Here is a 19277-nt window from a genome sequence, read left to right on the forward strand (position 1 = left end):
TAGCAGTAGCAGTAGTAGTAGTAGTAGTAGTAGTAGTAGTAGTAGTAGTGGTAGTGGTAGTAGTAGTAGTACGGAGAGTAGTAGTAGCAGCAGCGTAGTAGCAGCCCGGCTGGTCCCCAAACCAAAACCAAACCCAAACCCAAAACCGTCCAGTCAAATTTCCCTCAAGTCCTTTCCAGACAACTACTACTGACTGACTGACTGACTGACTGCTTGCTTGACTGACTACGACTGACTGAAATAAACTGTTTAATTGAACCGACCACTGACTGACTAACCGACCGACTGCACTACATTTCTTCTCTTCTTCCGCCAACATCATTTCAATCTATCCATCCTTCGAGCCAAGGCTTTTTTGCATCCCTGGGGCCATTGACCTTCCATTTTTTTCTTCTCCCTCATTCCTTTTCTCTCCTCCTCTGGCATTTCAGTCAGTTGGTCTTCTTTCTCCTCTCTGCACTCTTCTTTTACGTTTGCTTCATTCGTCCTTCTCCAGCAACGAGGCCAAGGGGAGATTTTCATACATCCTTTACTTGGATCGTTTGTCGCTGAGTTTGCTGCATGAGAGGAGTAGCACTACTATCAGTCATTTAATCTCCACGTTCATTCTATACAATAACGAGAGACTGAGACGTAACACCTTTTTCTTTTCTTTTCTTCTCTTTTCTTTGGTTTTTTTTATTTTCCCCTCCCTCCTCTACTCCTGTATCCGGCAATAGCAACAAGCAGCAGCAGCAGTGAGCAGTGAGCAAAGCAGTAACAGCAACAGCAGCAACAGCAGCAAGCAATAACGGACCAACCAAGCGCCGCAGTTGGACGCCCATCGATCCACTTGGCCGAACCTCTTTTTACTTCCCTGATCCTCACATCAATCAGTTTAATCATCATCATCCCCATCTCCATCTCTATCACCATCATCTCCATCTCGGTCGCTGTCGCTGTCACTGTCGCTGTGGCATATCCCTTTGCTTTCCTGGAATTCCGGGGTAAGTAACAAAAACTTCCGAGTCTCTGTCTCTCTTGCCTTCGAGCTGCGCATTGCCCTGCTCTCTTCTCTTCCCAAGTTTCTCATGGTCCCAGTCCCTTTTCTGCTGTCGCCTCACCCACGCAGCTTTCCTCAAATGTCCTCAATTGCACTGTCTTGTTCTTCATTCTTTACCTCTCCAATGGCTGGATTGGTTTGATCTCGTGGTCTAAGCTTCTTCGCCCTTCGAAACATCAATTTCTGGCAAGGCTCTATGGATTGGTCGTCCGTGTCTCCCTTTCCCGATCGCTCCGTTCATCCCTCATACTACATGCATCCATCCACTTCCATCCATGCCCGATCTACCGGCTAAAAGCCCGTGCCGTGGTGTTGCTGGCTGGGATGCCTGTTCATCTGCATGTGTTCCTGGCATTTACTCCCTCCAAACCTTTTACAAGTGACCCATTTTTCCTCAACCAACACGATTGTTACTGCCTTGTTGTTTTCTCCTCGGCCTCCTTTGCTTCTTTCTTGTCTCGTTTTGTTCCTCCTCTCCCTTTTCTTCTTCTCTTCCTTTCCCCTCTCCTATCACAACCACCACGCTGGAGTTTTCTCCACATTTCTCTTTCTTACCACCACCAATCTCCATCTCTATGGCCAAACCCCCATGATACTCCATCGTAAATTCATTCACCACATATGATCCTACTTTTCGATCAAGTGAGGAATTCCCGTTGCTCTGACCTTCCAGTTTAAATTATCTTTGCTTGTTCCTCTTACCTTTGGGCGAGTCACACATGTTATTAATCTGATCCGAATTTTCGATCCTCGTTCCTAACTCACTGACATACCTCTTGGTCAAGGATAGCGATGGCGGGAGTCAAGCGGAAACTCGACGCCTCCCAAGGGTCTGCTGCAGCGGCTTCCGGTGGGAATTCTACAAACCCTGGTGCCCCCCACAGCACTGCTAGTACGTTCACGCTTGTATCTGTCCCAGCACCGCTTCTAATCAATTCACAGACTCTACTGCTGATGACACATCTCATGTTCGCGTAACTCGAAGCTTACGTTCCAGTCGAGATGCACGGGCCAATCATAATGATGGTCGCAATCACAGCAACGCTTCCGCTGTGAGTGGAAGCAGCAACAACCACAGCGGCAACACATATAAGCCTAATCCTAACCGGCCATCACGTATCATTACTCTTAGCACGCGCGTTGCTCGGGCCAACACCGCAGCTCGTGAGCGCGAACAAGCAGCGCGGGATCAAGCTCTTCGCGAGAACGTACCTCGTGAAACGCGCAACACTCGAACTCGTGCAAGTGCTTCGTTGCCTTCCCAATCAGTGGAAGGTCCTGTGGCAACTGTCCCCGAAACCCCACGGCACAAACGTGTGAAACGGGGCCCTATGGTGGAAGAAACACCGAGAACCACACGACAATCAGCCCGGCTCAAAGCACATGTCCCACCGAACTCGACAGAAGACGGGGTTGCTGAATCAGGCCCGGCACCGAAAGTATCAGAGCCCAGTCCTTCGGCAATCGCTGCTCCAAAAAGTCGTACCAGGAACAAAAGCCGACAATTTGCAGACAGTAGCAATGACACCACATGCGGGAGTGCAATCAGTACTGCCGCTTCTGCAATTCCGGAAGTTGAGTCGCCCTCACCCGATCGAACGACCCTCGATCTTGTGCAGGATGCCAAGTCTCTGTCCGAAGAGCCTCACCTGAGCCCAAAGCCGTCCCCGCAGCTGGCTAAAGAAGAATCCCCCAGAGGGACAGTGGTTGATGATGAGAAGAACGGGCTTAGTGAGTCGGCGTTTTCTGAAGCTGGTGATTCGTCCGGTGTCCCAAATACCCCTAGTCCTCCGCCTTCCTGGAAACGAAAGTCACCGGCACTAGTAGAGCGTGGCGCAGCTGATACCGACACCCATCTCGAGTCACCCAGTAAAAAGCCTAAGCTGGAAGAGGGCGAGCCGGGTCATGTTCTGGAACAGCCGTCCCAGACGGGAACTAATGGAATCAACGGGGGGCCTGAATCGGAGTCTCCTATGGAGGCCGTGAACGGATTCAAAGCCGGCGATCAGTCCAGGCATATTACGGAGGAAGTTGAGGGCTCGACACCGGAGATTGCTACCGAGCCTACAGTTACTCGAGGGTTCCGCGGCGGCCGGGTGCGAGGGCGAGGTCGTGGGGGACGCAGTAGGGGAGCCGCGCGCTTTGCAACGAACAAACGAGGACGAGGTGGTACTCGTAGTGGCCGTGGACGTACTGGTCGACAGCTTGACAGATCGAGCGACGTGGAGCCTGATCGTTCCCCTTCCCCTAGTGCAGCAACTCAGAAGCTGCGCGATCGCCAGCGTGAGCTGGACAAGGCTTTTAAGAAAGTGGCTGCGGCCCAGCGTTTGGCTTTGGCGGTGCTGGCTACGCAATCCGAGAAACGAATCGCGCGAGATAAGAACGCGCACAAGAATGTGCCAGAATTCGAGGAAGTCAACCGACAGTTGCAGGAGCGACTTCGGCAGAAGAAGGACATTCTCCGTCGGGAATTCGAACTCGAAGTGGAGCAAGAGAATCGTCTGTTTCAAGCCTATAGGGAAGTACTTGTGGAACGTTTCCAGGTAGGTCTCATGTCTTCCATTAATCGGTCAGTGCCAGAGGCAGGGTAAATAACAGCCTCGACTACAGGCATCTGCACGCAATATCCGGGAAGAGCATTTAATAGCAAGCCAAGGGGCATACATGTCCTTCGTTAGAGGCCGCCGTGCTGCAGAAGACGATGAGCACACCGAGGTAGGTGGTCTTCTTTGCCTTGCTCTCCCTCTCTCTCATACTCCCTCGCTCTCTCTTTCTCTCTCTGCCTTGGGGGTTTTTTATGTTGCCTATGCTAATCAATTTCCATAGACGGACGAATCAGAAACCGAGCCAGAGCGAGGCCCAGTTGTGCCACCCGCGCGGGAAGTGTTCAGAGGGTTCAACTCATCTTGTGTGCGCGTTCCCTCCGGGGCGGCTGCCTACGAACGTGCCTGGCTTGGTTGGGATGATTTCGTCCAGCGAGCTAAAGTGGGCGAGGACATTGATCCGCAGATGAAGGAAATGCGGGACCCAGGACCTTTTGCCGGCTTCACCTCGGAAGAGGTGATCGATCTGCTCGTGAAGGCGACTGGGGTAGTGGATGTACGTGCAAATTCAACGACAGGGGAGATGCAGCCCCCGGTGTTATATGATGTACGTCCTCGAGCATTATCGGCCTTGGCGGATCTCGCAGCCGCTGAAGCTCCTCGACCCCCTCTCGCCGCTGCCCCCCGATTCCCGCCAGCTCCGCATCGAACCATTCTCCCCCAACCTGCTTTGACTCATGGTCCTCCGGAGCCTCGGGCTTTTGTCCTCCCTCCGCCCACGCCTCAGAGACAACAGCCCCGACGACTTCTCCCTGCCGGACAGCAGATCCCGCCCATCAATGAGCAACTCGGCCTGCCCGATCCCTTTGCCTCGATGGGAGGACCACCTCATCTTCCTCCTCCGCCAGGTTCCAACTTCCACCGACCTCCAATTCCGGGCTACTTGACCGGACACCATGCTCCGAGTCTCTACTACCCACCACCTCCACCTCCTCCACCACCTGGACCACGGCCCCCTTATTAGCAACGCAGAGTCTAGTTCAACCGCTGTTCTCTGAGTATGCAGATGCTGAATGTGTCGTGGAGGGTCATTCCCGTCATTGTTCTTTTTACTCGAAGTAGATCATATTACCTTGGATTGAGTCGGGGTTTGGGATCTAAACTAGCGTTTGGGTGTTCATTTAGCAGTCACGGAGGATCCCCCTTAGCCTTGTAGTACCGAGTATCTAATTTTGTATTGAGGTATTGAATTTGGTCTTGGGATCTCTTGATTACAAGTAAGATTGAAAGGAACCGGTCGAGTAAAAATGAATCATAATGGGTCATGATGACTCGACTGCGAATGACTCTGTTCGCCGCCTCCGCCCCGATCGGGTCTAGTCCGGCGGGGCGGGGCATTTCGGCCTCGAAGCTTTTTATTTCCTCGGGCTTTTCCTTCCCATCGCCCATCGGCTCTCCAGTCAGCCCATCATTTTCTTTGCAAGTTCGACTTTGTCTAGTTGGGCTCAATTCCCCATTCGCTGCGCCCTTCTGAAGCGTTCAATCTCCTCCTGAGAGTGTTTGTCCGCTCCTCGCGACCCTCATTCTCCGATAGTCTCGCGACCGTCAGCCCCGCCCTTTCGCGCCTATTTTCACTCCTTGACCCTCACTCGCCTCGGTGATATCCAGAGAAGCGCTTTTAAGTGACCGACTTCCAGACGCAAAGTACAGATCCTACATACTCCAGCACTATCACCACCACGATCGGCGACACCGTGCACGGTTAAACGAAGTAATCATGGCTGTCCGTGCTCAATTCGAGAACTCCAACGAGTAAGATGGACCCGGGACACAAACTTGCAACTGCAGACTGCGACTTGATCATTATGGGTTGGCTGTGATCTTCCGAATGAGTGCTGACAGTTCTTGCAGTGTCGGAGTCTTCTCCCGCCTCACCAACTCATACGCCATTGTTGCCATCGGCGCTTCCGAGAACTTTTACAGGTGCGCCTTTCTCTTCTTCGGGGACTGGACTCGGCGTTAGGCATGATGAACTTGGTCAAATTAACTCTGTCACTAGTGTTTTCGAGGCTGAATTGCAGGATGTCATTCCCATCTGTCATGCTACCATCGCTGGAACTCGTATTGTCGGTCGTTTGACGGCAGGGTATGTCAATCTCGAATCGTGAAGGCAGACATGGAATCAGTTCTGACGAGACGAGGACAGAAACCGCAAAGGTCTCCTTGTCCCCACCACTACCACAGACCAAGAGCTTCAGCACCTCCGGAATACGCTGCCAGAATCGGTAAAAATCCAACGGATAGAGGAGCGGCTGTCGGCCTTGGGCAACGTTATCTGCTGCAATGACCATGTGGCGTTGATTCACCCCGACTTGGAACGCGAGACTGAAGAGATGTACATTTTTCCACCATTGCACCCTCACTCTACATTCTGTTTTTCTAAGATCGCTAATCTTCTCTCTTTTTCCAGCATTGCCGATGTCCTCGGCGTTGAAGTCTTCCGACAAACTGTGGCCGACAACGTCTTGACCGGTTCCTACATGGCCCTTTCCAACCAGGGCGGTATCGTTCACCCCAAGACCTCGATCCGCGATCAGGACGAACTCTCTTCCCTGCTGCAGGTGCCCCTTGTCGCCGGTAGTGTCAACCGTGGTAGCCCCGTGGTTGGCGCCGGTATGGTCGTCAACGACTGGCTGGCCGTGACGGGTCTAGACACGACGGCGACGGAGCTGAGCGTTATCGAGAGTGTTTTCCGGTTGGGTGAGATGGGTCCCCGGGGTGTCGGACAGGGCAATGCCAACAAGGAGAGCATCGTGGAGAGTTTCTACTAGATCTGTTTCTCTCTCTCTCCCCCCCCCTATATCTCTCCGATTGTCATGTTGTTTATGAAATCCTTCCCATACGCACGTTGAAAATATCCTTATTGTGGCCCATGATGACCCCGTCGATGCCTTTCTGAATCCGGTGATGTTTACTTCCATCTGATAAGCTGTAGGGGGGTACAAAATAGAGACGGTGGCGGATGAATGAATTGTTTTTAGAATCGTCTAAGATGTCTTGATTCGTGCGTAGCATCGAGAAGACGGAATAGGAGGGCAAACACTGCTGCGCTTCCCCTTCCTCCTCGCCCAAATGATTCCATTGCCAGAATAAATAACGATAGAACAAGTTTTAACGATCTGCAGGCCGAAAAGCAGATTGGATTGATTGTAAAGTTTCCAGGTTTTAAAGGAAGGCGCCCCCGCCGTGTGCGCTGTAAGGTATCTCCAAACTAAGTACACAAAAATCAAAAATTCCCCCTCCCCTCCCCCAAACACACTGTGTGTGAGGCTTTCCTGGGTATGTCGACTCTGTTGCATTGTAGTTCCTAAGGTTCGCTCTGCTCTCAAATGCTGAGCTATATTCCCGCCGTTAAGTCTGGAATGGGGCAAAGGTGGGAAGCATATGCTCAGGTGAACTGTTCATTGCGGAGGGGGTATTCATGCAAGAGGAAGATTTCGATCAAGGAATTTGAGGCAGTCAGAATCTTGGTGAAGTCGAATTCGGGTAAGAAGCGATTGAAAGGTAAAAAGAAAGAAAGGGGGATATCGCCAGGGGTTTTCGAGACCAGAAAAGGGGTGATTATAAGGAAAATATAAAACGGAAAGCAGAAGAAAAGGTATAAAGAAACACAGATATAAAGAGTGTGAGAATAGCGCCCAAAGTCATCCCACCCCGAAAACACCGATCCGGATGCTGTTGCTATTAAAATGGCATGAAAATCCATGGCTAATTGGCAGTTCCAACGAAAGCGAGGCCAGCAATGTCCCCTCCCCACGCCGTCTTCATCTCCTTTCCCCATTTCGAGATATTGCTACACACGTCCTTCGATACCTATCTGTGACGGTCGAAACTGGGTTCCTTGTCCCTCGCTATAATGATTCTGCTCGGGAAGCGGTGGTGGCGGAGGTGCGGGCGGCGGAGTGTTCGAAGATTGCCTGTCGGCTGGAGTGGGCTCGTCGCTCTCGCTCTTCATGTTGGTATCGTCGCCGCTAAGGATTTGTTGTCTGTACTCATCTTGGTCGTCAGGGTCAACTTGCTCATCGCGTTCGGGGCTCATGGGTGGAGGAGGAGGCGGAGGTGGCGTGGAGGACCGTTGTCTTTTAGAAGAAGACGGAGTTGTGAGATCTGTCGCGCTGCCATCACCGGTGCCCATATCTTCTTCCCTCTTCCGTTTCAGATGTCCGTGCAACTCTTCTGCTGATTGCATGGTTGTGTCATCGTCCTGCGTTGGTGCTTTGTTGTCGTCTTCATCGTCAGACATCCTCACGTCAGGGTCCTCTTCCACCGGGTCGGCAGCAGTCGCGTCGCCTGGTTTCAGCTGTGCTTCCCTTGACTGCCGTTCTACCTTGCGCTCCTCGTGGGCCCTGTGTTTGGCGACGGCTTTGTCAAAATATTCCTTGCAGAAGTTCTTGACTTTCTTTTGCTGCTTCTCATCGATCTTGGTAGGATCCTCGACGCGGTTGTTCTTGAAATCCGAGTTCACCAGTTTCTTTGCGACCTAATGACGGAAACTTGGTTAGCATATCTATACCGCCTTTGGCCGACTCAAGTGTAGCCTCACATCTTTAGCATAGCGTTTCAGATCATCTTTAGGCAGCTTATGCTTGAATTTGTCTACCACGTATTTGACGTGGGGATACAACTAAGATCAAGATTAGCCTCCGGTCTTGCTTGACCATCGAATAGCAGGGTCGATGGTCTAAGAAAGAGTGACTCACTGTGTTTTCGTAAATCTTTTTTCGCTTCTCCTCGCTCAGATTTCTCCACTTCTCCTGTCCTTCTTTCTGGTCTGGAGTTGCCTTCGAAGTCTGCGGGGTGGCGGGCGTGCCTGTTTTCTCTTTTGGCGTGTTCTCTTTGGCGTTCATGATCCCGTCAATTATATCCTGCAACGCCTTGTCTCGCGATTCTTTCGGCGGTGGTCCCGGTTGAGGCGCGGGCAAGGCCGGGCGGGTCCAGGTCACCTCGCCACGAGAAGAGTAAAAATAAGTCCTTCCGTTGGATTCCGCGGCAAACCATCCTGGAGGTAGGGGGTTGAACTGACGCCGGAAGGGCCGTGGTCCGTTGTGGAGGGGACCTCTCGGCATGTGGCCTGCCCGTTGAGCAGCTGGACCGCGAGGCGCATCGATAGATTTGGACCTGGATCGGGACCGGGATTTGGATCGTCGCCGCTCGTCCCGAGTAGTCTCACGACGCTCGAACTGATTGATCGCTTGTGGGGTAGCATTGGGGTCCCGCTTCATTCGAGGAATGCGATAGCCCACCTCAAGCGTGGACCAAACTTGTAGCAACATGGCTGCCTTCTTCTCAACACGCTCATCACCACAATCGGCCAAGGGTTGAATGGTTGACTCAATCTTGGAGTCAAGGATCTTGTTTCGCGTCAAACGTGGAAATTTATCCAGGATGTCCAGAATCTGCAGCACCACGTTGAAGTCTTCCTTCCACATGCTGAGTTGGGAGTTGAGGATTTGGTAGCCATGCATCTTCACCACTCGGTTGCAAACGCGCTCATCCTCACAACGCTGGATGCGCCCCAGTAGTTTGACTGCAATCCATTTTTCCTTGCACTGCATCAAAGCAGCCATGACCTTGGTGACTCCATTCTCGTCCAGGGACTTGGGCTGGACGCTATCCACGTACTCTTCATCATCTTCGCCCATCTTCTTCTTCCGCGGCCGCTTCGCAACAGCTGTGTCCCACCCATCTGAGTCTTCAATACCCAGAGCCTCAATGGTCGCATGCGACAATTTGGTTGCCCGCTCAGTCTGAGTTCGTCCGCCGATGAATCCAGTGCAGTTGGGCTCTCCACAGTAGCATGGTTGAGGATCGGCTCCGTAGCGGTCGACATTGTAGTTAAACACAAGCTCCTCTCCAGCTCGAATGTGTCGTTCGGCAAAGATGCCCATCCGCAGCTTTTCGCCGACCACCCACTTATCGACATAACAATTCGGGTTGCACGAGTGATTACAGAATCGGCCCAGATTGCCTCTCTTGGTTGCGTCAACGAATTCGCCTTTGCTGAGAGACATGAAGTAGAAGTGCTTAATGCCCTCTTCATCATATTGCCTCATGCGGCGGCGGAACTGTCCCTCATTGATGACTTCCCCCACGTACTCAAAGATGAACTGATGCGGTCGCAAATCGGCCTCCGCGCGAAGACCGAACCCTTTCTTCTCCGTCTTAATTACAGCCACCGGGGCATACTCTCGTTGTTGGAAGCGCTGGTTTTGGCACTCTGGTCCGCAACCGCAGTCACCCATACATTCAATTTTCGTAGCACGGTTGATGCAGTCAGAATCCTCCCCACAAGCCAGATTCTTGCCGATTGAGGGTTCTGCATCATATCAGCGAGTGTTTCACTTGGGCGAGGCATGAGGATAAGAAATAGATAGCCATCATGAAGTTGTCTCGACAGGGAGGAGCAAGGAGCGGAGAAGAAGCTCGAAGGGTTGGTGCGGTGTGCTGAGACGGGAATCTCTGAACAAGTTGATGCGGGGATCCGAGATGCAGCGCCACGCGTTGGAAAAAAAAAATGTGGCAGCAGAAATAGAACCAACGACAAGCGACGGGGAAAACAAATGAATGAAACGAGTATATCTCCAAGATGCCAGGAGATGGGTAAAGGTAACTTACCCCATTCTTCAGCGCAGTCGCATTCCATCGCATGTTCAGTATATCCCATGTACTTATTGGCATATGTGCAAGCTTCCATTACCTCGAATGTCTCTTCCGCCTGCGCCGTGCTATCTGGTAAATGCGAAAATAGCTGGAGTGGTCTTGCTGCAACCTTCTGCGAGGAATTGCGCGTCAACTTGAGAGGTTGGCCCGGTTCGAGTTTGACTGAAATGTCACCCCCGACTTTTTCCTCCATGTTGTCAGGCTGAGTCCCCTCCGGGATTTCAGGCTTCGCTTCGTTGACGATTTGGTTGTGGTCGTAGTCGTTCTCCTCTTCTTTTTTGATCGGCGATCGGGAGGCAGATCGAGATTTGGTGGCTGCATGGCTGTTCTCTGGGACTGCAAGAGGGGAGGCGTCGGAGACCGCGTCGGAGTCGTGCTTGCTCATGGTTCCGCCGCTGCTGAGTATCGGAGTATCGGGACTTGCGTCAGAATCCAGCTTCATCGCAGTCACCGCATTCGCGATGGGTTCTGACTGACGGTCCGCGTTGTCATGAGGGGACATGACGACACGGACGGAGCGCGCAAACTATCAGAGCCAGCTGGGGAATGCGCTGGTGTGGATCGGTAACCAGCGCGTGGTGGTGGGTGGATGGGTGGGTAAAAGAGGGTGTGCTTCTAAATTCTTGATTGCATAAAAGGGTGTTCTCCAATGAAAAGGAAAAGGAAAGGTTCGATATGAGACCTCTGAATAGTGGGCAGAAAGAAAGAGAAGAGGCTCAAAGGAGGGTGTTGGAAGTAAGAGTCAAGTAGTGAAGAAAGTTGGCGGGCAGAATAATTGGTGCGAGACGCAGTGAAAGTCGCAAAGCCGAAGCAGCAAATCGTCCACGTTTTCCGCGGTTGCCAAGAACCATTGAGGACACAAGTTAAGGTAAGGGAGAATTAACACTCGCTCTCATTTTTTTTTCCTCTGTCTCTCTGTCTCTCTCCCTCTCTCTCTAATGTCTCTCTCTCTTTCTCGCCTTTCACAATCTCGATTTTCTAGTGATAAAATAGCCTGGCTAACAATAGTTTCCATCACATTCACTCCCTTCATCGTGGACTCACTCCATTCTCCGCCCTGCCGAGTCCACCTCATACAGTAGAGTACCCAATGCTACTGCTTCTTTCATGGCTGACTCTCATTGAGATTCCGAGACAACTGTTCTGAAGCGTGTCCTCAACAATAAGGTGAGTCTCAAGAAACCCATCCATGGCCTTGTCGGATAAGCCACGCCCATGGCGCACGTTCGTTCTAAGCAAAATTCCCACCAAGTGCTGCCGCAGTATCACGTCCCTTCACTCACCCACAAAGGCCATGGTTGCTGTCTCCTCAAGGGATTTCTTTCCCCGAATATTCCATATTCCAACCCTCTTCCACCTATTGTGCGCTACCAGTGCTGGCTTTCATTTCAGCTTTCATTGACATGAACAGCTAGAGGTTGGTCGATCCTCTCACTCTAGGCATAGGCAGTGACACTAGTGCACAGTGCATAGGCCACTCGCCGATGCTTGTTTCTGCGCTTTTTCTGGTGCACAAAACTGTCAGCATGCAACGCATTAAAGCTGGAATGGGTGTTCGCCTCAGAGGGCCGACTGAACGTTCTTAAGGCGTTGCAGTCAGCTTATAAACACCGGCGGACTAGCACATAACGAGGAGAGGCTGAAAATGGTTCGCAGAGAGCGGAAGTGTAAATGCATCGAGTGGAGCTCCAGCCACACTGTGAAAGCATTTGCGCTGAAGGGAAAAAGGTGCAAGTGATATACAGTATGCCAAAACAACATGGGACTAAGCATCGAGACACAAGTCTATCGACTCTGCCATGGCTGGTTTGACTTGATAGGGATGGTAGTCATCCTAGTGACCTGTAGTTGCCCATCCACATTCCGAGAGACGGAGGCGCCACGGGCCTGGCCGTCGGTGGATTAGGAGAGCAATCATAAGCGCAAGCAAAATGATCATTTGCAGGGGACGGTAAAATACCACTACAAAAAACGTCTGGTACCTCCTGGGCTGGACGACTATGTGCCTAGCTGCAGAGGGAGAGCCGCGGATATCCAACCATGTTCCGGCTGGCTTGTGCGTGGATCAGAACCATAGGCCAGGAAAAGCCCAAATCATCAGTGCTAGGGCTATAGTAGGGTCTTGATCATGCAGCGCATTACCTTAGGACGGCAGGGGCAGTAGGGAGTAGGTACTCCCACGCACTACGGAGGACGTAGCAAGTACCAAAAGCGCTCGGTGATAAGCAGACTGGATAAATTCCTCACATAGTGGGGGGTAAATGGTCGTCAAAGCTGGGTAAAAGACACCGAGCTGCGAGAAATCCGAAGGACCTGTCAAACTCAATCATGGATGCTGTTCTCCCGCCCTTCCAGACTTTTGAACGATCTCCTTGCCTCGGAGGCGCTTAGCGATTGGATAAGGTGGTCGCATTCAGACTTGGTGCATTGTGCAGTGTGCACAGCTGCTCAACGTTTATGATAATCTGAGAAGTTCTTGAGTGTGGAATGTGGATAGTCACTGGTGGACCTTCAGGGAGTTAGTGTTACTAGTCTTTGTAGCAGCCGACTGTCAGCGGCACAAGTGTCGCCAGCCATTCGCAAGGAGGGAGAGAGGTGGGGAGGGCAACACCTCATATATTCAGCGGGGAACCGGGGGGGGGGGGGGAAGAGTGCTTACTACTGATAGACCAGTCACATTAAATCTCCATCATTGAAAATAGCCCTTTTGGGGGTCAATCCGGAGGCAAACATGCATGAACTGGCGTTGCCGCAAGAGAATATGGAATTAATGATTTAATGGTTGAGGGGGGAATGGGGAGTGGGACGGAACAACTTTAGAGTCTCTTAAACTCTTAGTGCCGTACCACCAAGAAGGGAATGACCCCAGTGTCAGATTTTATTAGCATGCAATCGATCGCATTCTGAGATTGATTACTATTGACCGTCCCAGTTGTCTGGTACTAATTTAGTAGGAAGGACAATTCGACACTGTAAGTGCTACTGGACAGACTGCCGAGTCCAGTACCTACATACATCTAACCCATACACGCTCCACCCCATGACAGCCGACAATGTCTTAGGTATGGTCAAGCCCAGCCCTAGAGGTTGATTTCCCAGAGCATATGCCTTATGCAGGTAAAATAATCTGTATCAACACTACTACTCCCGATCATGCAGAATACTACGTTCGTTCCAATAGTCTACATTCGAATCATACAGCGGAATGATAGACTAGTATTATTCCAATGATCAATACCTTGAGCTGGCTAGGTCTGGAGTTCCAACTTCCGACCCTCATCCCAATTCCCATCCCATTGACCCCCATCAAGCCCTTAGTGCCGAGTCAATACTCCATAGTTAGAATTTTAGTACGCAGTAGTATGTAATACAGTAAGTAAGCAGGATAACTAACTAACTAGTCTGTCTACTCAGTAGTAAGCTTGAAGTCTGCCTTCACCAGGTTACTATACATGTGATAAAGACCATGTCAAGGAAGAGACCAGGACCATCCATCTTGAAACATAGCAAAGAGCCCTTCCATCCCTTTGAGGGACCATCTATCATTTTAGAAAAGGATAATGTGCGTTGATGTGAACCCTCAGCCCATGGGAATCTTTCTCGTGCGTCTGGATTGGATTTTCTCCGGTACAAGCGCAACGGGTACCTGAGAGGTGGGGCTGCCACGGTTTTCCACCCGTCAACAAAGACGAGCGGTACCTTCATGGCGGGTACCGTAACTCACTTCTAGTACTCCGTACGTAGTACTTGATTGCGGTACAGGTTCCCGTGGCTTCCCCGACTGGTCTTCCCCTTCCCACCTGCCTCTTTGTTCATCCTTTCCCTCTTGAGTTCTCCTTCCACCCACTCACTCTCTCTCCCTTTCCCCCCCTATTATGGCCTCATCCACCCCGGACTCCTTGAACTTAACTTCAATTTGACTTCTACCAAATGGAACAGGCCTTGCCCTTCCATCATCGTGATATATGTGCTTGAATGAATTGAGATGTTGATTTAGGGGGCCGAACGTCGGTGACCCAATTCCAACGCCACGCAGAGCTATAAGCAGACTACAGTTTGAACGGTTGATTCAAGTTGGCGGGGCCTTGCTCCCCCTTCGTGCATGATTCTCGTGCATGGACCATTGTCCGGCCTCGATCAGACGTTACGGTGCAGAGCGCAGACCATTCTTGCTTTCAATTCACAGTCTATACCTGCTAATATTACCTGCTGTTCGTCTGGCCCAACCGGCCATAATTGACCCGTCAAATAACAGTCAGTGGCAAGATTGGCCGGTTCGCTCTCAAGACACGCCGTCGATGTACGAGTGTAGTAGTAATAGTACGACTATACTACCTGCAGCCCACAAGCGCGCCGGCATGCTTCGAAGGCCCTGTGGTTGAGGATTCCCGCCAATTTGCTTTACAGTACATTGTTCTGCTGGATTTCGTCCCTGCACGTCCCTGTCCGAAATTTATTGGACGGGATGACAGACTTTTTAGATATGAAACCAGCAGTGACAACGGGAAGACTCAACACCAACCCCCCCCTCCCCCCTTCTCCTCCCTCTTCCCCGACCTTCGGTCTAATGTTGTCGCTATTATACTATGACAGTTACGCCTCCTACCGGGAAGCCCTTGGCTATTTACAGCGGAGTACCGGTACAATTCGATTACATGAGTACTTCTGTCTACTCACTTCCCTTCATTTGATTTCTGCCTTTGCCGTGCCTTTCTAAAGTACCAGTGATCAGTATAGTCAGCCTCGCTCGTCCAATCGTTCATATTCACCATAGCCCGTACAGTACACGTATGGTTGCTTTGACTAAGTTTGGCAGACTGTCCGGATCAAAATCACTACCTATGCTGTCTGAAGGGAGGAGAGCAGAAGACGGAGACAGCCAAATAATGCCCCGTTCCAGTCTGGCCGTTTCGGAATATCCTTGCAGTCTCCGTTCCATTGCCTTCTGCACTAACGGGACCCATCGACCCATCTACTTTCCCAGCCTCCAGGATTTTCCAAGTCGCTTCGCGTCTACGCCTAATGCGGAGCATTTCACCCCACCTTGCGGTTATCAACCACCTCCGCTGCTATGCATTTTCTGCCGGTCATTGCGGTGTGCATTTCCGCTATCGTGAATAGGACCAGTGCACGTCTTTTGCGTCTGCTGTAACCGTACTTCAGCAACTCAACACACAGACGGGTTGCAGTAACCGGACTCTTAGAACTGGCCGGGGGACCGTGATGTATCGCCCAACGTATTCTTTTCTGATCCTTCGACGTGGACATTGTCTTGATGGAAACTTTCGCTTTCTCTTCACAGGTCCATTTATGTTGTTCGGAGTACTTTCTCTGTTTCGGTCGACTGACCCAGCCCGTCGGTGCGTCTGGCCGCGTCCATGGTAATTCGCTTATCGTTCACATTATGGAAGCCATACTCCATCCTATGAAAGAGGTGTCTCCCCACCCCAGAGGTTGACTGAGCCTCTGGTCTAGAAATGGCAAGCTTCCACCACGGTCATGGCTCAACCTTTCTTCACACCTATCAACCCTCAGCTATTTCCACGGTAAACAGTCGAGAGTCAAGACACAGACGGGGCTTTAAACTTTGGTCCCATCCCGTAGTCAGGGCGTACAGCAGTAGCCGCAGACTGTTGTCGCATTACTTCTTCACGCCGAGTCGGGCTAGGTCTTGTGCCCCCTACACTCTCACCCGGCCAGGTTCCCATGGTGTCCCAGCTACCTGCATCCTTAGCTCTCTCCTCATGCTCTTTCGTGCCTCTCCTGGTCTTTTTCGTCCTCTCGCGGGCCGCCCAGGGCTAATGCAGCCCCTCTCTAGTGAGGTGCTGTTTGATTCCTTCCATTCCTGTTTCGTCGTCAGAGGTTGGACACCTGAGATTACTTGAAACCATCGGTTCTTCGAAACACTATCCTAGTCTCGGTAGGGCCCGGTCTAATCCCACTTCAGACAGGTTGGTCCCGCCGTCGTTGATTCGGTCTGACTTGAGTTCTGGCTCATCGTGGTTCCTCTGTATTGTTTTTGAACGATCGTCTTCGGTTGACGGACAGTGAGCATCCCGGAAAGGAGTCCCTGCAGCTTCCCTCTCGCTCTTGGCCACATAATTGTGGCAGCTGCAGTACTGTCCTGCGCGGTTCCGAAGATAAAAAAGTCCGTTTGGCCAGAAAAAGTCCCTGGATAATTCGGTGCGACTCGACGACTGGTCCAGCTTCTCCTCTTTCTTCCCTTCCCTTTCTTGCATTCTTTTCCTTTTTCCATCTGTGGTGGTGCCGATTATGCACCGTTGAAATTGCTCGTTCCAGACATTCTTGCGCGATCTTCAACCACGACATCTGATATCTCTCTCCCGGGGAGGGCCCCGATCCACTCGTGTCCGATCGTTTGCTTGATTCCATTTGCGGTTCCTTACTTTCTCTCAGCTCTTTGAAGGGTATTGTTTTCTCGAGCCTTCGCCCGGCGTGGTAGTAAATCGTGGAATTTTAGGTCACCGTTCTTTTTCCATTCTGGTGCTTCGACACTCTGCTCGCCTGGGATTGCATCTCAACGACGTCCTAACTTGCCTCATGACCTTCGTTTTTCCAGCTTCACGTATCTTATGCGTCCGTTACATGAAGTAACCGTTCGCTTGACCTTCAATGTCTACGATCCATTCTCTGCACATCGGCCCTTTACCCTTTCCCTCGTTTTCTGACTGTTGTTAGTTGCGTTGTCGTCCTTTCCTTTGTCTCCGGTTGCGGTGTCGCCAACCCACTTTCACGATTCCTTCTGAGCACCCCACGTGGTGCTTCTGCTGTAGACGCATCGTTTCGTTTGGGAGGCTCTTTCTGATTTTGTTGTACTCGTTAATCCTCTTCTCCTCCCCCCCTCCCTGCTGAAATCTGTTTCCTGGTGGGTTCCGAGCAATTTCAGGTCAAGCTTCGCCGCAATTTGCACCTTGGTCCTGATAAGCTTTCGAACTGTTTTGTACTGTTTGGCCTCTAAAGTCGCGAGACGCGTCACTTTCAACACTCTGCGCTATCACGCATTGAATCTCGATCTCTCACATAAGTCAGCAGCCATTTCGGTTGGTTCTAGAAGAGAGGCCGCGTCTGTCCTGCTTCCATGGTCTACTGATATGTCGAATTCAGCAGAGAGGCTATGGAACGAGGAGGAGAAGGTACGTAGCTGCCGCTTCTTCTGATTTGTCATTTGATTGGCTTCGAGGTTATGGTCGGATTGAGCACAGATGTTGCGATGCATGCTCTTGTCACTTGCTGGGCTGAAGGCTGATGGTGGTCTCTAGTACATGCTACTTACTGAGATCTTGAAGAAGGCAAGAGTACCCTCTAGTCACTTAGTAAAGATCATCAGGGATTTTGGTATCACGCCAAGCTGGGCGGATATACCCCTACCTCCAGGTACTGAACTCCCAATATTTTACGTCTCGGGGAGTGCCTTTCGGGGGCTCGTGTGCCAGCCACACCAGGCTAGGAATGCCTTGTGGATTTATGTTTATTCACTAACCAATTGACCTAGGCCGCTCACTCAACTCTTGTCAAATGGCTTTTTACAACATGTGCCAACACTTCCAGTTGACAGTCAATCCTGGCCGTGGACCGGTGCCTCATGCCCATGACTCTGCCCCGCCGGCAACAGCGCCCTTGGACGCCGGTGCTTTGCGTAAACGACCTTTGTTTCCCTTAGATAAAGGAATCCGTCCCCACCGTGCAATCCAGCCCCGCCCTGCAATCAGTACGGCGTCTTACAGTAGCGAAAGTGGTGCCTCGGCCCTCTTGTCTCCTAGCTCAGAGAACATCACTGTTAGAGGCGAACCCCCACGGAAACGAGGTCGCCCAAGCAAGGCTGAATCAGAGCGACGCAAGGCAGCCGCTGAGGCTCGCGGCGAAACCTATCCTCCTCCAAGGCGTTCTGTCTCGAATAAAGTGAAATTGCCTTCCGCACCGACTAGTCCTGCTGAAGTAGGACCTGGTCCACCTTCACTCGGTCCTCAGACTATTGGCCGACCGTCAAACCCATCCCAACCCGAGCTACACTATCCCATACCACCAAGGCGACCATTGTCGCTGGGAGGACCGATCAGTGAAACGCGGCTGCAACCAATGCCTAACCAGGAGTTGGTACCTCCAATGAGAGAATTACCGCGCCCTCCTGAAATGAGGCAGACGCTGCCATCGCCACAAGCGCTACAACTAGGACACGGGGACACAATTCTGAGAAGGGAGACGGGAGACCGGCCATTTGAACCCCTTCTGCCTGATAGGACATCATTCGTGGGAAGCAATCGAAGGAGCCTTGTTCACCCTCTCGCCAGGCGCCCAGAAGAGGCGCATGCGTCGGTTTCAGACTTATTGATAGACAGGCCAGCAGAAAATCGACCTGAATAATATACGATCGTGGAGATTACAACGACATCATCTCAGAAAGCATCGACTTACGATTAATGATTCCGTGTTATTCACCGAAGATAATTGCATAAATTCGAACTCGTTGTCGTGAAGCAAATTGAACCAGTCGTAACGACAACCTAACTATGACCAATGCACATGCCCACGTATACGTCATTCCACCTACATACGATTTTCGTTCCACGCCTCGTCATTCTACCAATCACGGTACTTGCTCTCATTTAAAACACGCAAGCACAACGATATACTTATGCGTTCTTCCCCTTTAACGATTCAATTCTTCGTCTTCTGCTGATTACGTTCGAGCCGAAGCATCCAATCGACTGGCCCAAGTGTGTCAAAATGTCAATGGTGCGCCTTTCAAAAATTCATCTGGAGACATGTGTCCGAGTTTGAGATGATCCAGGACAATAGTCCTTCGACAAGCATTTCTACCCGTACGCATCGATGACATATCACGATTTCGTTTGGAGAGACTCTTTGTATCATGCCCTGAACAACTCCATTGTCAAGGATTTTATGAATAATATGAATATGGCAATGCAGGCTCCCCTGTCGCGGGCCTGCAA

General features: G+C 51.3%; 7 protein-coding genes across 7 annotated transcripts; 5 read left to right on the plus strand and 2 right to left on the minus strand.

Moving 5' to 3' along the window:
* Positions 1-963: 963 nt before the first annotated feature.
* On the minus strand, positions 964-1850 carry BO97DRAFT_407198 (uncharacterized protein). The gene has a single exon (XM_025695589.1). It carries the CDS (start codon positions 1641-1643, stop codon positions 1437-1439), a length of 207 nt encoding a protein of 68 aa, XP_025549241.1. The 5' UTR covers positions 1644-1850; the 3' UTR covers positions 964-1436.
* BO97DRAFT_148135 (uncharacterized protein) lies at positions 1752-4691 on the plus strand. The gene is made up of 4 exons (XM_025690149.1): positions 1752-1934; positions 1985-3585; positions 3653-3757; positions 3869-4691. The coding sequence occupies exons 1-4, from the start codon at positions 1835-1837 to the stop codon at positions 4607-4609; spliced, it is 2547 nt and encodes an 848-aa protein (XP_025549242.1). The 5' UTR covers positions 1752-1834; the 3' UTR covers positions 4610-4691.
* A 275-nt stretch (positions 4692-4966) lies between these two features.
* Positions 4967-6614, plus strand: BO97DRAFT_407199 (translation initiation factor 6). Its single transcript, XM_025695590.1, has 5 exons — positions 4967-5397; positions 5497-5568; positions 5645-5731; positions 5792-5980; positions 6056-6614. The coding sequence occupies exons 1-5, from the start codon at positions 5363-5365 to the stop codon at positions 6414-6416; spliced, it is 744 nt and encodes a 247-aa protein (XP_025549243.1). The 5' UTR covers positions 4967-5362; the 3' UTR covers positions 6417-6614.
* Positions 6615-7438: 824 nt separating this feature from the next.
* set2 (SET and WW domain protein) lies at positions 7439-10807 on the minus strand (the record flags this gene model as incomplete). Its single annotated transcript, XM_025691947.1, has 4 exons — positions 7439-8125; positions 8189-8269; positions 8346-9961; positions 10261-10807. The coding sequence occupies 4 exons, from the start codon at positions 10805-10807 to the stop codon at positions 7439-7441; spliced, it is 2931 nt and encodes a 976-aa protein (XP_025549244.1).
* A 3982-nt stretch (positions 10808-14789) lies between these two features.
* Positions 14790-15602, plus strand: BO97DRAFT_148239 (uncharacterized protein). Its single transcript, XM_025690150.1, has 2 exons — positions 14790-14964; positions 15043-15602. The coding sequence occupies exons 1-2, from the start codon at positions 14892-14894 to the stop codon at positions 15420-15422; spliced, it is 453 nt and encodes a 150-aa protein (XP_025549245.1). The 5' UTR covers positions 14790-14891; the 3' UTR covers positions 15423-15602.
* Positions 15603-16245, plus strand: BO97DRAFT_148240 (uncharacterized protein). Its single transcript, XM_025690151.1, has one exon. It carries the CDS (start codon positions 15783-15785, stop codon positions 16188-16190), a length of 408 nt encoding a protein of 135 aa, XP_025549246.1. The 5' UTR covers positions 15603-15782; the 3' UTR covers positions 16191-16245.
* Positions 16246-17058: 813 nt separating this feature from the next.
* On the plus strand, positions 17059-19124 carry BO97DRAFT_148242 (putative AT DNA binding protein). The gene is made up of 3 exons (XM_025690152.1): positions 17059-17459; positions 17586-17700; positions 17819-19124. Exons 1-3 carry the CDS (start codon positions 17418-17420, stop codon positions 18685-18687), a joined length of 1026 nt encoding a protein of 341 aa, XP_025549247.1. The 5' UTR covers positions 17059-17417; the 3' UTR covers positions 18688-19124.
* Positions 19125-19277: the final 153 nt, after the last annotated feature.

This window comes from Aspergillus homomorphus (genome assembly GCF_003184865.1).
Source record: "Aspergillus homomorphus CBS 101889 unplaced genomic scaffold BO97scaffold_32, whole genome shotgun sequence".
Taxonomy (NCBI): domain Eukaryota; kingdom Fungi; phylum Ascomycota; class Eurotiomycetes; order Eurotiales; family Aspergillaceae; genus Aspergillus; species Aspergillus homomorphus.

Bases quoted from the DNA above. Each gene is read 5' to 3' on its own strand.
- BO97DRAFT_407199 (XM_025695590.1), top strand. From the start codon at position 5,363: ATGGCTGTCCGTGCTCAATTCGAGAACTCCAACGA. The intron at 5,398-5,496 runs GTAAGATGGACC...CAGTTCTTGCAG, and splicing joins CAATTCGAGAACTCCAACGA to TGTCGGAGTCTTCTCCCGCC. The intron at 5,569-5,644 runs GTGCGCCTTTCT...CTCTGTCACTAG, and splicing joins GCTTCCGAGAACTTTTACAG to TGTTTTCGAGGCTGAATTGC.
- BO97DRAFT_148239 (XM_025690150.1), top strand. From the start codon at position 14,892: ATGACAGTTACGCCTCCTACCGGGAAGCCCTTGGCTATTTACAGCGGA. The intron at 14,965-15,042 runs GTACTTCTGTCT...TGATCAGTATAG, and splicing joins GGTACAATTCGATTACATGA to TCAGCCTCGCTCGTCCAATC.
- BO97DRAFT_407198 (XM_025695589.1), bottom strand. From the start codon at position 1,643: ATGGAGTATCATGGGGGTTTGGCCATAGAGATGGAGATTGGTGGTGGT.
- BO97DRAFT_148240 (XM_025690151.1), top strand. From the start codon at position 15,783: ATGGCAAGCTTCCACCACGGTCATGGCTCAACCTTTCTTCACACCTAT.
- BO97DRAFT_148242 (XM_025690152.1), top strand. From the start codon at position 17,418: ATGTCGAATTCAGCAGAGAGGCTATGGAACGAGGAGGAGAAG. The intron at 17,460-17,585 runs GTACGTAGCTGC...GGTGGTCTCTAG, and splicing joins TATGGAACGAGGAGGAGAAG to TACATGCTACTTACTGAGAT. The intron at 17,701-17,818 runs GTACTGAACTCC...CAATTGACCTAG, and splicing joins GGATATACCCCTACCTCCAG to GCCGCTCACTCAACTCTTGT.
- BO97DRAFT_148135 (XM_025690149.1), top strand. From the start codon at position 1,835: ATGGCGGGAGTCAAGCGGAAACTCGACGCCTCCCAAGGGTCTGCTGCA. The intron at 3,586-3,652 runs GTAGGTCTCATG...CCTCGACTACAG, and splicing joins TACTTGTGGAACGTTTCCAG to GCATCTGCACGCAATATCCG. The intron at 3,758-3,868 runs GTAGGTGGTCTT...CAATTTCCATAG, and splicing joins AAGACGATGAGCACACCGAG to ACGGACGAATCAGAAACCGA.